The sequence below is a fragment of the Rhamphochromis sp. 'chilingali' genome (genome assembly GCF_963969265.1).
Source record: "Rhamphochromis sp. 'chilingali' genome assembly, chromosome: 9".
Classification (NCBI taxonomy): Eukaryota; Metazoa; Chordata; class Actinopteri; order Cichliformes; family Cichlidae; genus Rhamphochromis; species Rhamphochromis sp. 'chilingali'.
In genome coordinates this window covers 31,120,712-31,137,993 of record NC_137936.1, presented here as the reverse complement: position 1 = coordinate 31,137,993, position 17,282 = coordinate 31,120,712, and the positions used below count along the sequence as shown (strand labels likewise).

The following is a 17,282-nucleotide window of genomic DNA, read 5'->3' as shown; positions in this document are numbered from 1 at the left end:
GCAGTGTGTCCATGATAAGAAAATATCAGTTTTCCACTAATTCCAGGATGTGTCTGAAATGCTCTAGCAGAAGTAAATACAGAAACAATATACACAATGATGTGGAAATGTCACTTCAGATTGTAATGCCGGGAGAGAACTGACAGGACGTCTTCTACAACAGGCCACGCCCTCTTTGGAAAGAACGGCCCTCAATGCTGGCTCATAACAACTCAGCAGTTTATTTATAACATCCCACAGTGAGTGAGCTTATGAGAATATCTTCACATGCAGGCTGCACACACCTGTCCTGAAATACAGGACTCCTGTTCTGTGAGAACCACCAGCTGGGTACATACATTACATAGGTGCATAGCATTGAGTGTGACTGCATGCCTGGCCACATTAAAGGAGAGAGACATGCCACTCAAAGAATCCTTGGAAATTTATGGGAGGATTATGCAACAGCAAAGATGGTGACAGACATACAAATCCCAGGGGGGAAAAACCTTGTTGGGGCAAAGTCTGCAAACCCTTTCAGCAGGTTTTTATCAAATTATACTACTGATTCTCTATATAAAGAGTGGGTCACTGAAATAATCACCCTCTGCACCACTTACTGCAATAGTTGATGCAAGTCCAAGTGTGCCTTAGAATTTTACATCAACCAAACACTATTACTGCAACTGCCTAAAAACCGGTTATTGAGACATTGGTACACGTCAAAGGATCTGATCTAATACAGAGGATGTAAGCAGATCGCTTCCCAGCGCAGAACAAATCGCAGATAGCTAAACTGTAGGTACTAGGGGTGCAACGATACACAAAATTCACGGTTCGGTTCGGTTCGATACTTTGGTGTCACGGTTCGATATTTTTTCGATACAAAAAAAATGTTCATGCCTTTTTAATTTGTCATTTATTAAAATTATAAATATATATTTTAACACAAAAGTACAGTTTTTAAATTTAACCCTAACCCTTGTGCGTGTTGTTTTTTAGCTCGTCATATTGCAGCCACAGAAATTCTTTTGTCCATGAAACCATAAAGCTGCACTTTCTTTTTGCCTTATAGTCTGATTTGTCATAACTTCTCCGTTTTGTGGTAAGCTTTTCTTTGGCTGTCACTTCTTCACCCTGACCTGTCTTATTTGGCTCAGCAGAACTAAAATATATATCTGTCTGTGAAGGTTCTCAATCATCCAGGTCATCGTAGTGAAATATATATCCTGCCGCACTCACATAAGCTCAGCGATTCTCTGCGCGATCAACCTCTCACATGTTTAAGCTGCGGGAGATTTCACTTGTCATGTTTGCATAGTAAGCTAACAATTAATAAGACGATGTCAGAGGAATTGGTGCACAAATTATCATCACTCACAGATCAGTGCTGTCGCTCTCTATACACAGTTCGCGCGATTGCAAAGTGAAAGCAAAAAAACAAGCGCAAATTCAAACACGATTTCAATATGTCACATATTGACAGTGGCTCACCCAATGACATAATTACCCAGCTACATTTCTGAAAGAATGCAAAAGCATTGACATATATTTTTCCTTCCTACAATAGCCCGAATGGCAGGGGAGAGATAGCCCCGGGACGTCGGGCTAGCGATATTGCGAGCCCTGTATCTGATTGAGGAATCACTCATCTTTGGAAAAGAGAGTTTATTACAGAGAAATGTCTCTTTCCAAAATAAAAGCTATACTATCCGTTTCTTCTGGGCTATATTCTCAGCAGCATATTAAACATATCAGGTCTCCATAAGGAGAATCCTGTGCTAACAGCTGTCTAAATGACTCGGCTAAAGTTTGTAGCATGCATGCTTGTTTTTGTCTTTGCACTAGGATGATGTCGGTGTAAATGTGCAGTCATATTCGTTGTGTTCCCACTAGTGCTTTCAGGTTAATCTCGTTGAAATAACCTTAACGCCACAACACGGCAAATCTCCGTTAACGAGCTACCCTATACAGAGGGGCTAGACGGCCAACACGTTAACGAGCTAACTGCGCTAACACACTAGCTCCCACCCATGTAATTGAGCATTGCATGGCACATCCAACATACTGTTTTACTTTAGTCCATGACTCGCTTACCTTCAGGGTCATACGTCACATGAAAACCAAAATAATTCCAAACGCCAGATCTGAATGAGGGTGGGGAGGTCCACTTCTGTCTCGCTAGCTTGCCCTGCGCTCTTCCTTCTGACCATCCTGTCTGTGTTGAGTGCTCAGTGAATCTGCGTTCGACTACTCCGCCTAGGCTGCACTCTCGAGCCTAGGCGGAGTAGTCAAATGCAGATTCACTGAGCGCTCAACACAGACAGCATCGTCAGAAGGAAAGTTGATAAAATAAATTACAAATTTTGTATTGTTCTTTTTTTTTCTCCCCTTTGGTTTTCTTTCTTTCTCTCCCCCTCTTTCTTTCATTCTTTCCCCCTGTCCTATCCCACAGTCATGTCTGTCCCGTTTGCAACTGAAAATAAAATAAATTCATAATTATAATAAAGGTCAATCAAATGGACCAATATGATGATCCACTTAAAATAAATCCTCTTGGCATCTTTCTTGGCCTCAAGACAACAATTCTGATGGCTATAGATCCAAACGGGACACACAAAAAAAAAAAAAAAAAAAAAATTGAAAAAAAAAAAATTTGAAAAAAATTGTATTGTTTGATACATATGCCTACCGAACCGAAAGCACTGTATCGAACGGTTCAATATCGATACGAATATCGTTGCACCCCTAGTAGGTACCATGTTAGGTCGATATGCTGCAAAGGTGTTATGAAAAGACAACATATAACAAAAAAAAAGCTAACAACACTCTAGGCTATTTTCTGCAATTATTGACAGATGTGCACCAGGAACTTTTGCCATAAAATCTTTCAACACCACTGAGTTACTGGGCACAGAAGCACCCTCTATTTCAGCTACACTACAGGACTACCTTACACCACATACCAGTATATATTTGTTTTGACTTCTTTGAGTTGAGTTGTATTGTATTATTTTTACCTTTTTAAATGACCTCCTATAATTCTTTTTTTTTTATTTACCCTGTGCTTCTTTCTTTTGTGTATTTATGAGCTTTGTAAATGTCATATTCCACTGTTCAGACTGCTGTAACATGTATTTCACATTTTTGGGATAAACAAAGTAAATCTTGTATGCAGCCTTGACGCACGCTCAATCATCTTCATGTTCAGTGTTCATCTCCTGCTGACCACTGAAATAACAGCTGCTTTTAGATCCTGCTTCAAAATAACTAAGTAAATAAGTTCCCAGAGGCATATAAAGATAGCAGTCAAGTGGCTTCTACAGGAATTTTCAAGACACTTCTTTTTTTTAATATTAAGGGCACAACCACTAATGATTATTTTAAAAACTATTAAAATTCTAAAGACAAAAAGGAGGAGCAAGTCTAGAAATTGTGGAGTTAGATAGGGGAACCAACAAAAAAGATCAGGGGGCAAAAAAATAAGGAGAAACCCTCAGTTTTCTCAGCTGGCTCAGCAGTGGGGTGAGGTGAGCTGAGGGGGGATGGAAGGAAATGAGGGGGGGGCTGAGGCAGGCTGGGTGACCTGGCCCTTTGTTGGCAGATGGTGGGAAGCGCCACCTTGGCCTCTCTCTCTCTGAATGCTAAGCAGCAGTGCCATTGTCTGGCAAGTGTAGCAGCAGACGCATGCGCTTGGCGTCTCTCTGGCAACCAGGAACAGACAAACTGCCCCCCCCCCCTCCCCTCCATCACACACATGTTCCCCCACAGGAACCACAATGACACACACCAACTTTGCCAAAGAAGAAATTCCCACACACAAGGCCAGACAGAGAGTAATATGATCCCACTCTCCTGACCTTAGAGGTCACAACAGAGTGAGAGGTCAGCCTAGTGGCAACACTCAGACGGTCTGTTTACATACAGACATAAAACTCAAACGCTGTACAGTCTAGTGTATTCACAGGAATCTGTGAAGTAACAGGGAAGGCCCAGAAGAAATTGGCTTGGTTTATTTTACTGTTAACTTCACTAATTTGATGCAGATACAGTTTAATTTAGACTGCTATTTCCTCCTGATAAAATTTAATACAAAACCACTGCAGAATGCAGACTCCAAGATAACTACCGAGGTGATCACCTCTTGAACCTACACCATCAACAAATACACACCCACATTCATCGGTCAAACATCGGAACCAACATTTACTCATCTCCTTGAGTTTGTTTATCCTGCTGAATGACATCAGCCAGCATGACTTTGACACTTATATATTTCAAAAGAAATTGTATTTCCTGTCTGCAGCATATATGTAGGAAAACAACAAGAAAACAGGGCTTTGAAGTGGCAACAGGTGTAAAATCTTTTTCTGAATATACCCAAGTTGTTTTTAGAGCCCAACACTAAACTAAGTGGTTACAATAACAATAATAATAATGATAACATGTATAAAATACTACAAAAGAGTAATAAAAATCTGTACCATGTGGGACCTTCCTGCTGTGTATGATGTATTTAAAAATAGTCCATTGTCAAAGTGAATTGACAATTGCATTTCTGCTCTCTGGATAGACTAAAGTGTATTTTATGCTTCACTAAATTAAATCAAAAATAATTGAAAATATTTGTTTATCATTGGTCTGATTATTTCTCTTTTGAAGAGAGCCCACAGCGTCTTTTTTATTGCTTATGAGCTGAAAAGTTGTTAACGTGCCACACCAGGCATTTTTTTTAATCAATCAATAACAAAAGAACAAGGAATGATCAGAATTTCAGTGAAAGTAATACTCATTGTGAACCCTATCCATTTTCTGACACTGATCTGGGTTATAGGGTCACAGTATAGTAGTGTCCCTTATCAGTCACCTCTGCTAGTTCTTCCTAGGAAGACACCAAGGTAATCTCTCAAGAGTGTCCTGAGGTTGGCTCTGGGTCTCCTCCTAATATGGACAAACCCAAAACACCAAGATGCCAAGGACAGCCTCCTTGTCAGGTGCCTGAACCATCTCATTTGCCGCTCATCTATGTGAAGGGCTCTACTCTACCTTACCATGGTGCTGGGTCACGGGATATGTAGGGGAGTGCGGGTGGGGTCTCCATGCCCAAGTGGTCCCAGAAGCTTTGTTGTCATGAGTTATTTGCCCCTAGTAGGACCTCCCTAGACAAACTTATCCTAGGTGAGGGACCAGATTAAGTGTGATTCAGAAAACCCCACTAAAGAAAAGGAATTCAGTGAAGCCATTTGCCCTGCCCAGGATTCCGGGGCCCCACGCAGGAATCAGGCCTATAAGAGGACCTTTGGTGGGCCCAGCCCGAAAGAGCCACATGAACCCACCCTTCTATGAGCCTTCCATCCAGAGGAGCCACTGGGGTTCAGTGCAAAGTGGACGCCACTCAGGGAGAGGTCCTGGCAGTTTAATCTTGTTGCCATAACTAGCTACAGGGACATTATAAAATCTTTTCCCTCTAAAAATCACATTAATTCAAGTCAGTTTTACCACAAGTTTAATCTCAAATAATCTCATAAAGTAACCAGCAATAGCACATCATACCAAATAAGGCAGCATGGTTAAGCTAATTTTTAATAACCATAACTTACAATTACATGCAAAAAGTGGATTCCTGTTATCTGTCTTTCTTAAACAATGTTTAAAATGGATAAGTGGAGGTGGTGTATTTTTGTACTCAGTCAGTAGGCCCTCACTATCATGCACCTGAAAGTAGGTTAAGCAAATGTAGCACCAATTACAAAGAGCTTGAGAGTCAAAAGAGGCCATGCAACAGCAGATAAAGAGAATGTTAATCTTTTCTGTTGTGTTTGGTTTACTGACAGACAAATCAAAAAAATCACAACATGCAACAAATCAAGAGGGACCTTTATACTACCACCTGCTACAACCAGCAACCTGGTGCCCCTTACAGATGTCATAAACACAGGGCGGCTCTGACTGTGGGAGGCAGGAAATCAGGTTGAGCCATCACACCCCAAAGCCACAGCAGAAGCTGTCAGATCACAAAACAGATACATCTCTCTGCCACCGGCAGCCAGGAGACATCAACTTAATCCTCTCTCACACACACTACTGACACCATGCTGTAAATAAAACACAAGCTGACATAACCACTATGACTTCACCAAATTGAGGGTAGAGATTAAAACTGGGCCATCCCCTAGTACACCCAAAGGAGAGTAAGAGCACAAGGCCGTAATAATTATTATTATAAACTTTTTATATATAATTACACAGTGCCTGCTAAATATTTGGAGACAGATTCTAAGGAGAACAAACAGAAATGGTTGTGAAGGAATTTTAAAGAGATTTCTCAGCTGACTGTAATCATACCAAACCAGACTTCATTATAAGAGTCAAGACGGTCATTAAAACAAGCGAGCATCTTTCTGACGGCTGTCACCATGACAGCTCAGCTCTGGCACTGACAGGCCTCTCCGGATGAACAAATAAACAAAACGTTAATGTAAAACTGGAAGCTGTGTCCATTTCCCACAAGCCGGGCCTAAATCTTAGGCAAGTACCATTAGCTCCGTTACATATAATAAAGCCACAGGAAGCTGCACTGCTTTGCGACGCTGCATTGACGGACTTGGGCACTTGCTAGCATTAACTAGCTGGCACCGTGCAATAACTGCACCTTGCTAGTCAACAACCAAAGCTGAACAAAGCCGGTAACCGGTGTTGAGATACGGTGATAAAGCTTTACTGTACCTAATAGTACCTCTTTATTTAACATTATCATGTACCACCACTTTTACTGGAACATGCCAGTTATATCTGATAATCAGTGGTGTGGCGTCAACTCCCCCCGTTAGCTTTGACAACCGGCTTCGGGAGCTAACGTTAGCACAGTTAGCTAGCTAATTGTCCCCTCCCCTCCCAGCTCCCTCCAAACGAAACCATCATCCCCACGTCCAACCTCTGCTATTAATCACTAATTAAACATCTTTATGTGCTACAGTCACAGGGGAAAATTATGCATGAAAACACAAGTAATTTCTGCGTTACCCACGTCAAAGGATACTGGGGTGGCTGAACAGCGCCGGGCTGAGGAGCAGTTGGGGCTCCCGGCGGCAGAGACACGGAGGTCAGGGTAGCCCGCAGTTGGCTCGACGGAGAGGGGCCACTTCCAGGTCCGCTAACTGCGACAGCGGCGGGTTTGGGGACCACTTTCGGTGGCAAACTCATCGCAAAAAAATCAATAACAAATAAAAACAATATCTTAATAAATACTGATGCAAACAGCGCCTAGCCTGCATACATAGAGCAAGCGTTGCGGATTCTTGAAGCAGGCCCCAAAATCCCTTTAACGAATTGGGATAACGAAGCTCGAATAGCAACACAAACGTCTTTTTTCATGGAAAGTCGCTGTTAGGATCAGCGGTGCTATTCATGGGGACGGTGGGAGGTTTAGCCTCCCTCACCCGTCCGGAACCTCTGCGGATCCGGCTCGGTTCGTTTCTGTTTAAAAAAAAAAAACAATCGCCGCGATCTTCAACCTCCCTCGGCGATCTACCTTTTCTTCTCGGCAAGTGTGTTTTCTATCATTTTTTTCGCACATAGATGAGAGACTTCGCCAACATGGCGTTGCGGCCGCTTCCAGCAGTCCGGGCAGGACAGATGATTCGGCAATCCTCGGCCAGTTACGGAATCGCTCGGGTAATCAACTAACCTTCAACCAAAACACGAAAACGGCGTGGCTGACGCTCCCCAAATGTGTTCCAAATCAGTTTTTCACTATTTTAAAATCCAGTTTGAAATTAGAATTAATAACGGTCGCATCACGACTGTAACTGCTAACTGTAACAAACCCGGCTCCTTTTATTACTACTAAAATAAATTAATGAGATTGCACAGGTGTTTATAGTAAATTAGGTTTCTGTATGGACAAAAATAATCATCTTACGTATTCGGCTATTGAAGTACCAGCGCTGTGCGTTAACAATTGTGTGTTATCACTGCCATCTACCGTTCTCGCGTTTGAGTCGCAAGGCATTTCCCTTAGATCAAGGATGCCCAACTAATTTACTTCATAAGTCACATCCCAATGTGATCTCAAGTAGGCAAGACCAGTGAAATTAATCATGAATTAAAAGATCCCAATTCATTGTTCCTAATTCACCCCTTTTAAGTGCACGAATATCAAACAAATCTGGGACTAAATGCAACCCAAATCGACCAAACTTGTGCATTATGACCTGGGAATACCAGCATTACAACACAGCACTGATTTTTTTCTTCTTTTATTAAAAGTGAGCCAGTGAAAGACCCTTTACCCCCACTTAAAAATCTGAGACATAAGGAAAACAATTTGAGATTATTGCCTTCCTTATTCAATGTATTCATTTACAAAACAGATGCCCAAGATCTTTTAAGATAGTCCAAGGAGGAATCTACATTTTGCATCACCTTAAAAGGAATAGCAGTACATTTTATTGAAAAATTTCAGTAGTTAATGACTTGAGTGCAGTACCTTAAGTTGGGAGGTGGTGAAAACAATAAAATTAGAGGACTTAAGAAAAATTGATATATGCAGCAGCTGTACATCCATTCATCCTCTAGTACCCTGCACGCATAGGCAGGGTAATAACCATGAAGGAGCCAGAACATTTAGAAAAAACAAAAACCTCAAGCTGTGAGCCAATTTCCACCCTCATACTGTTGCTAGTTTGTCTAATCATATTTTGTACTTCTGACAAATCAAAACCGGTCTACATGAAATGTTCTGAATGCACAAAGGTTTTGAACATGTCTGAGCCATTTAAAAATCTGATTTATGATCAGGCAACATATTCATTTACACCTATAACCTACTACTGTAAAAGACAAAGTAACCCAATATCAGAAATTCAGATTACACCTGAATCAAGGCAAACTGAAGATAACAGAAAGCCAGATCATCAAGTTTAGTCAAGAGGGATAATGAACAACAACTTGAGGATTGTATTGCTAAAGAAAAAACAAAACACCCACCAAAGTGGAAGAACCTTACAGCATTAACTTCTAGTCTATGAATTTGGCAGGTGTCACCTGTGCCCAACTCTTTTCATAGATATTTCAATGAAACTGATGCAGAAAACATTTTGCAAAAAGTCAAATGACACCCAAAATTAGCCCAGGGAAGACCACTGGACCCAAACAAAACGTATGCAGAATCTGAGCCTCTGGTCACCGTGTGTCAGGTCAGAATCTTGCCTGTGAATTAAAGTGATGCATGAATCAAATAAACTGAACAAGGGAAATGTTTCTAGTTTGGTTTTAATGTACAAAATTTGTGACAAAATGTATAAATGGGTATGGCACATTGTGGCTCTGCTTACTCAAGTTCTGAATGACACTGACCAAACTGTACACATTTTTGGAATATTAAGTGTTAAAAGGCAAACACTTGCATCATTAAAACAGTATTTTTTTTTTACCCCTTAACGGCTTTAAAAAAAACAAAACAGTGTTAACTGCACTTTCCTCAGGTTAAAAAAAAAAAAAATAAACAAAAAAAAATATTTTAATTCCTGGTTCACTTGTATAAAAGAACAAAAACTTTAAATATAACATTCAATAAAAGCAGCAGATAAAAGCTCAGTGGAAAGTAACAAAAAGTCCCATTAATCTGCTCATTTGAAAATATGAAGCCAGAAGAGTGGTTCCTCCATCGTAACTATCAGGTGGTTTTTCAAAGCGTTCAAACAAACCAAAAACAAAATAAAGCGACATTAAATCTCAATTTCGGGGAATGCAGTTTGCTAAAACAGTCTTTGCATAGAAGTAGTGAAGATTGCAATCCTTCCAACACAGCAGCCACATTTTGTCCCGATAAACAGCCTGATAAGCACTAAGTAGCAAAAGGGGACTTTCAGTGATACCTGCATCCCAGTCTCATGAGGCTTTGTTGGCATCTTAAACAACCCCCACCCCCAGTGTCAGTTTCACTCCTGTTAAACTCCGTGATCAACGAGGCATCACCAAAGCTCACACTTGTGATTTGGGTTCATGGGAGTATCTGCTTTGCATCCAAAGTGCTTTGAGAATTCACGTGAATTTGACACTGTGCCGATGACCCTGAATCTCGGAGGACTGTGAGGATCTGTCATAACGCCCTCATGCGAGCTCTCAGGTGTCTTGACAGAGCACCATACCTGTGAGAGGAACAGAGATGAGACAAGGATGAGTTATTTGTCTACCTAATCCTTCAGAGTTACTCAAAAAGCTGTTGAGAATAATTTGCTTTGGTGCAAATTACCATGACAACAGGTACATTTGAGAGGCAACAACAAGACAAGCCCAAAAAGTTTGATTTGTCTCCCACTTTGATTTTTGGAGTGATTTTCAGTTCCACAGACTAGTATGTACTTTCCAACTTTCATATTTTATTCATCAAGATCCAGTGTGTGATTTAAGTGTTCCTTTAATTTTTGAGCAGCATATCTTGAGAGACTTTAAGATCAAAATCTCTCTATTCAAACCTGTCCCCTCCACCACCCATCTTATAGCAGTGTTTTAGCATTGGTGTTTATTACAGAGTTTTACACTACAAAGCTTATAATAGGTCTTGTTGTCTTCCTACAGCCATGGTTTTGCATACAAGCATACAATCGAGATCTGTGACATACCAGCTTTCTTAGAGCCTGTCAGAAACAAACAGGAACAAGTGTGGCAAACTTGTGTATCCTTTGAGTGTGGTAAATGCAACGCTGAGAACCAAGCCAAGATGGTAACCACAAATTGTTATTCTGAACAGTTTACAGCTCAAAGCACACCCCCAGATGTGTATTAAGGCTTTAAAGCAGAAGCAGTGTTGGTTGGTACAAACCTGGGCAAACCCCACAAAAAACAGCTGATGGTTCGTCATTCCCAGCGCTGGCAGCGTGGCCTCCTCACCGTTCTTTTTAATCCAGTTTAAATAAGCCTTCAAAACAAAAAGAAGCACCTCAATTTACTTCTAGGGCATCACTTTTGCTTCTATAGCATTTGGTCATCTGCCTCACAGCTTATGACCTTTCATTACATGGAAAGAATGTGTGCATGTGAAGTAGTAACTAGAGGCTGACAAGGCCACTCATAGCCACCTGTTGCATTTCCAGGCTTCACTGTAAACTAGACAACCTTTTTCCAATACAGATTAATGATATGACCCACAGCAGGCCTGAGAGATAAACTGCTACAGGGGCTTAATGGCAAATCTGTGCACTGCTCGTCTGACCTTGTAAGCATGCAATGTGTCAAAACTTGGTTATAACCCAAATACAGTCTTATACCAGCATTGCTCACAGAAAGCCCCTTTCTGCACATTTAAATATTTCATGAGGTTTCAAGGTGAGCCGTGCTTCTTATCTGACAGACGTTGTAAGCAGCCTTGAGTCCACCGTTGTCAGCGATGTTTTCTCCCAGCGTTTGTCTTCCATTCAGAGACTCTTGGTTGATGCTGTAATTGCCATACTGCTCCACCATGCACTGGGTCTGCGTCTTGAAAGCTTCAACAGAAGAGTTCTTCCACCAAGGGCGTAGGTTTCCATCTTTATCATACTCCCTGCCTTTGAATACAAATATTATTAGTTTTGGTCAAGTTTAAGTCACTCTGAAAATACAAATTAAGATTTTTTTACCTTGGTCATCAAATGCGTGAGTCAGCTCATGGCCCATGACAACTCCAATTCCACCAAAATTGAGAGCTCTACACAATAAAGAAAATTTAGAGGGTTGTTAAACAGATTTGCTGAGTTTTAAGTCACAGACAATGATTTAAAGCCAAAACTGACATCTTTTGATCGCCTATGATATCATCACCCATGATGACTCAGACCTCAGAGGCTTAAATAGTGTAGGAGCTGGTCTCAAGTGTGAGAAAGTCATTTGTATTTCACGTTAATCTAAGTGGCTACTGGCTTCAAGTGAACACAAAGACTAAGAAGGTGGAAAATTGTGTTTGGGTGGAACAGCTGTTAGCACTGTTGCCTCAAAGCAGCAGCTCTGGATTTGAATCTCAGTAGTATATGAATGTGAGTAAATGTGACAGTCAGTTTGTCAGCCAAATATAAATGCCTTTCACAGCAGAATAAAGAGTGTTAATTACTTTATTTAGCAAACTCCAACAACACATGGAGGACATACTTAGGCCAAGAGCGACTGTAGAATGGAACTTGCAGGATTCCTGCAGGCAGAACCATCTCATTTTTTGTTGGGTTGTAATAGGCATTTACTGTTGGAGGGGTCATGCTCCACCTGCAAAACAAGGTACAAGAATGCACCTCATGAGATCAACATCAAGTTCCTGTTCCTACACAGACTTCAGATCAGTTTGAAACTAATGGGAACCTTAATCTAACCCCTCCTCCATAGCTCAATTAGAGACAAAGTTTGGTTCTGCTACGTCAGTATAATGCACACACGCCAATAGAAATTCACTCCCATAACAGTGTGCTACCTCCCCTGTGAGAAGGATGGTGGGAAAGAGGGTTAAAACTGAGGAACTCACTGGTTTCGGTTGGGAGGTTTCCTCAGCTGGTCTGCAGTCACTCTGCCTGAGAAGTTGTAGTACTGCATAACATTCTGGAAGTAAAGGCCTGACACCACAGCAAACTGAAAGAGGAATCAAAGTAACAGAAAATAAAATTCAGCATTTTAATCAGGCAAAAGAGACCATGACAAACAAAAGTGAGAAGTTAGGACCTGTAATCCACTTTTGCATTTACCTACATCATTGAACACTTTATCCAGTTTCGTGCCATTCATGATGAATTCAGGATACCCGACCATGTTGTATATTGCATCTGCCTGTGAAAGACGACAATTTGTAAGAGACATATTTTCACAGCAGATGGCAGTGCTGCATTTCTCTGCCACTTCTACACAGAAAACAGTTCATGCACAGATGTCACCATAAAGCACCAGGGGGATGCTTTATACCCACTTTTTCTTTTGCTGCCTTTTTTGTTTCTGTGTCCATCCAGCTCACATACTTCAATCCATCCTCAAATGCCTGCTTAATTTCTGTAACCATTTTCTCAGCCTGAAGCACAGGAAGACAAAGAGACGTCAATCGATCTCTCGCAGATGCTATTTTGAAGGAAGAACCTTGAAACACTTACAATGGCTTTGCTGTCCTCAGCAAAGGTGGCTTTGACAAACATCGCGCCAAGAGCAAAGCCCAAGGCACTGTCTGTGTCGCTGACGCACAGCTTCCAGCGTGGAGTGCAGCTCTGCAAAAAACCCAAGACGCGTTAAAGAAAACGATGCACCCTTCACTGGTTGTTAGGTGTCATTTGCCTTGTGCAGTGTTTTTTAAGGCTGCCATATTTTTCTTGCTTCAGATTAGTTACCACCTCCTAGATTTCCCAGATTACACATGACTAATCCTCATAAGTTTTAACTTGCTGCATTTAAATTGCCTAGAACCCCGACTATGATAAACAGATCTACATGGCTAGAAATAAATTCACCAATTTTGAAGTGGAGGTCTGCATCCTGCTTATTGCATTCCTGCTGTTAGAATATATAATTAAGGTGTAACACTACTATTTTTTTGAACAATTTTATGAAGGATGCCAAGACCTCTGATAGAAAGTGAACCATATACTTGATAAATTGCTTTGTCTATGACCTTTGAGCTGTTATTTTAAGCAAATTTTAAATGCCATCTCTCTAGGCTCAGCGATTGTATATAGCTCACAGCACTCTACATGCCACACCCAATTTTTGATGCTGCCCTGAGTCACAACACACTGATACCAGAAACTCTTTCATTTGTTAAGTAGTTACATTTGTCATTTTCCCCTAAATCTAAAATGCACTTTAAAACAAACCTCAGTTATTCAAATTAAATTTTGCAATTACAAAATTAATTTCTCATAACTGTTTTTAAAGGTTTTCCTTGTATTTGCAAAGTCTAATTTTGCTACCTCTAGATTAACATAAGTTTATCTTCAGGTGAAAATGACAGAGCTGTAGGCAAAAAAAAAAAAAAGACGCAAGCGTTCAGAGCAAGAAAACGTTAGAATCCGCTCGGCATACAGATGGAAAATGAGATGTGGAACAGAAACAAAGACGCACGCAGAGTATTGGTTTGTTATTTCAGCTTGACCCCAGTGGGTAACGAGACAGGGAACAGATCTTCCTCCAATAAGGGATGAAGTCACTGGCGTATTCACAGTCAAACAGGAAGCACAACTTTAGAGATTGAGCTGACCTTCCATAAAGTTTTATTTGTTTGAAAAATAAAAAAATAAAATCTGTAGCATCATTGTGTTTCGTAGAGCAAATCATTTGGGTTTTATTTACTGTAAAAATAACTCCATATTAACCTTTGCTCTCTAGAAAGTTGAAACTGCTCTTTGTATGTCAGCCATTTTTTCCTCTATTATAGGAAAGTAGTGTGAATACTTTGCATTCACAAGACTGCAGATTATCTGTACTCTTTCTGGGGAGGTGTGACGTCATTTACTGCCACTGTATTTATGTAGCAGCCAACTCAAGACCTGGACAGTTTAACTCCGCTCTCTACAAAGTTCAACATAATGAGTCAGGTGAGCAAACTTGCTGTCATTTTTGTGAATGCACCCTTTGATCTGAATTTAAATGTCACAAGACTGTATGCTTACATTATGTCACTGAGCAAACTCTTAAAGCAGGAATTACTCAACAAGCTGTCATTTCTGAATCAACCCAGAAACTTTCAAATGCAAGTAAAAACAAAGAAGGATGCAGTTTGGAGTTGGAGTGTTTTCAGAGCAGGAAACTGCAGATTCCCGTTACTGTGTCTGCATTTTATGAAGTGAACACTTTACATATTCATTTTATTCTTACTTCTGCCCCTAGCTGTTACTGCCACTCGTTTCTAAGAAGGTGCATATTTAAGCCATCTATAATGCAAGTTTGAGCCTTCTGCTATTAGACACCTCTCCAGCTTTGATTCTGAAGACAGACACCCTCTCTACTTTAAGATTAGATGCAAGGCTGTTTGATAAAGCTTACAGTTAGGGCTGGATCAGGTGACCTCAAACCATCTCCTAGTTATGCTGCTATAGGCTCACCACTGAGACACTTCCCCTTATGCACTAAAGAGACCCCCCCATGCCTTTAATGTTTGTCTTCCTCTCCTGTAGTCTGGTGGCTGTTTAAGTTCTTCCTCCCCACTGCTGCCAAATAGTTTCACATATAAGGGCAGTCTAATTGCTAGAATTTGTAGAGTCTTTACAATATAAACTGCCTTCTGATTACTGATGTGAACTTAATTTACTTAGGATCACAAAAGGATAGAACCCATCCCTACAGAAGCAGTATTATAGAAATAAATACAAATTGATCTGGCAAAGATTTAACATTAACACCAGTTAAAGCTGGTTTGACATGTTTTTATATCCAATTTAACTGCCAGTGCCCAGATGCATTCCAATATGCCCATCGAGTGTTGAGATAACCAGGAAGACATTGATTATAGTGACAAGGCCTAAGGCTTCATCCCTTACCTTCTTGGTTCCATACATGACCTCAAGGAAACGCTGCTCTGCATCCTGGAACTTTTGGTCCAAAATTGAGGCCATCTTTCTCACTACTTTCATCATCATGTAGTTGTTGAGAAGGCTTACAAAAGATAAAAATATCTGTTAATTGAAGAAGGGGCAATTCACAATAAATCCAAGCAGTTGGTCTTATCATGTAAATGTACAAGAGTTATTGTAGACTGTTGATCTCCTCTGCTCCATTTTATTTATTTGACTGCATAATAAATCTAGGGGAACAGATATTTACATAGCTGTGTTCACAACGTTATGCAACCTGTCTTTGACACGTTAAAGAAAAAAATGATTAAGAGTTTCTTTGCACCTCACCTTTTATTTGTTTTAGTTATGAGGTCAGACACTTTCTGGAGGTATTCTTTGGCATAAACCACCACTGGCTCTGATCCATTAAGTGACACAGAAGCAAACATTTCTCTGAGGTATGGCATCCAGTCCACTGCTGGAGCTAGAGTCTGCAACACACAAAACAAGCAACTGAGGAATGATGAGAAGAGTCTGGGCTTCTTTACAGTGATCTTAACGTACATTCATGGTCATTCACAGTGCAGCTGACATTTGAAGAAAGTTTAAATACTGCAAACATTTGTTCTTCCCTTTGCCGATACCATCAAAACTGAGGCCTACACTGGAAGTTCAGCATACTTTGCCTATCTGACTTCACTCACCCCAAAATCTTTAAATGGCAGTCACACAAAGGCTCTCAGTAAACCACAGCATTTCCTGATCTAGCTACAAGGTATCACATGCAAACATACAGTGTGCAGCATAAAGCCAGCCACAAACAAAACAAAGACATAACTTAGACATAAGAAACCTATAATATTAGGAAAAACATGAAATGCTTACTCCAAGCTCGAAGCAACAGAATCGCTCTTACTAACCAGTACTGTTGTTACACAAGAGTGCTTGTAGCAATCCACATCTTATGATACGCAACTGGGAAAGACTTTACACAATTGCTAAGACATACTCCAGGGCCTGTTAAGTCTGCAGTAGGAACTGAGACAGCTTTGGAACCCCAGAAACATGCGGTTAAACCTGAAGTTAGAAGAAGAGATCTCTGGAGACACTCACTGTCAGGTCCTTTGCCTCCATCTTATTGTAAATGAGCTCCTCATCTCTTCTCTCCTCCTGAGGGACTGTGATGTTGGCCAGGGTGGTTTCAAAATCTAAAACTTCCTCCATCATGGCCCGAGAACTTTCCTTTGTGCCACCCAGAAGAACTCCCAACTCCACTAGAAAGTTGAGGTATGCTGTCAGATACTATAAAGAAAGGCAGCACATTGAGACAGGGTTATATGGAGAAAATGTTTGAATGCATTATAAACTTAAATTAGGAAAGAATTCAAACTATGGAACCACATGCTACTATGCAGAGTTTATCCCCCGAGGCCAAAATAGGAATATTATTAAATATTTGACTTCCTTTTGTAACAAGGCAACGAGGCTCAGGGTGTGTTTAAATTACTGTGCACCCTTGCATGCAAACTGTCATAACTAAAACCAGTCTAACACTGTAGACAATACCTTTTCATTTGCAGTTTTGTTGAGGTAGTAATCACGTGAAGGTAGTCCCAGGCTGGTCTGATCCACCTAGTGTTAAGAGAAACAGCCTATGACTCCGTTCGGCCTCTGTATAAGCTCAAAATCAGCCCTTTTGTTTTCATTTGGCAAGTTTCTGCATTAGCCTGGCAACTCCAGCATGTAGGCTAATGCAGAAACTTGCCAGAGATCCCACTTTTTCCTTTCTGTCATAGTCTTGTGACACCCTAC

The 17,282-nt window shown here is 40.7% G+C and overlaps 2 protein-coding genes across 11 annotated transcripts in view; both read right to left on the bottom strand.

The window, feature by feature from the left end:
* Positions 1-7,634, bottom strand: part of eif4g3a (eukaryotic translation initiation factor 4 gamma, 3a) — a 72,716-nt gene extending 65,082 nt beyond the window's left edge. For 3 of the 7 annotated variants that reach the window (XM_080890595.1, XM_080890598.1, XM_080890600.1), the window contains exon 1: positions 7,007-7,634. In XM_080890595.1, coding sequence (XP_080746721.1) covers positions 7,007-7,182 — 176 coding nt within the window. In that variant the 5' untranslated portion in view covers positions 7,183-7,634. The remainder of the gene's footprint in view (positions 1-7,006) is intronic. The other 4 variants (XM_080890596.1, XM_080890601.1, XM_080890597.1 and 1 more) reach the window with 2 other exon arrangements.
* A 794-nt stretch (positions 7,635-8,428) lies between these two features.
* The window catches only part of ece1 (endothelin converting enzyme 1), a 31,487-nt gene continuing 22,633 nt past the window's right edge, over positions 8,429-17,282 (bottom strand). For 3 of the 4 annotated variants that reach the window (XM_080890521.1, XM_080890520.1, XM_080890523.1), the window contains 13 exons: positions 17,037-17,102; positions 16,584-16,772; positions 15,819-15,961; positions 15,456-15,570; positions 13,080-13,190; positions 12,902-13,000; positions 12,688-12,765; positions 12,467-12,570; positions 12,103-12,213; positions 11,598-11,665; positions 11,335-11,525; positions 10,805-10,900; positions 8,429-10,130 (listed from right to left, as the gene is read on the bottom strand). In XM_080890521.1, coding sequence (XP_080746647.1) covers positions 9,954-10,130; positions 10,805-10,900; positions 11,335-11,525; positions 11,598-11,665; positions 12,103-12,213; positions 12,467-12,570; positions 12,688-12,765; positions 12,902-13,000; positions 13,080-13,190; positions 15,456-15,570; positions 15,819-15,961; positions 16,584-16,772; positions 17,037-17,102 — 1,548 coding nt within the window. In that variant the 3' untranslated portion in view covers positions 8,429-9,953. The remainder of the gene's footprint in view (positions 10,131-10,804; positions 10,901-11,334; positions 11,526-11,597; positions 11,666-12,102; positions 12,214-12,466; positions 12,571-12,687; positions 12,766-12,901; positions 13,001-13,079; positions 13,191-15,455; positions 15,571-15,818; positions 15,962-16,583; positions 16,773-17,036; positions 17,103-17,282) is intronic. The other variant, XM_080890522.1, reaches the window with a different exon arrangement.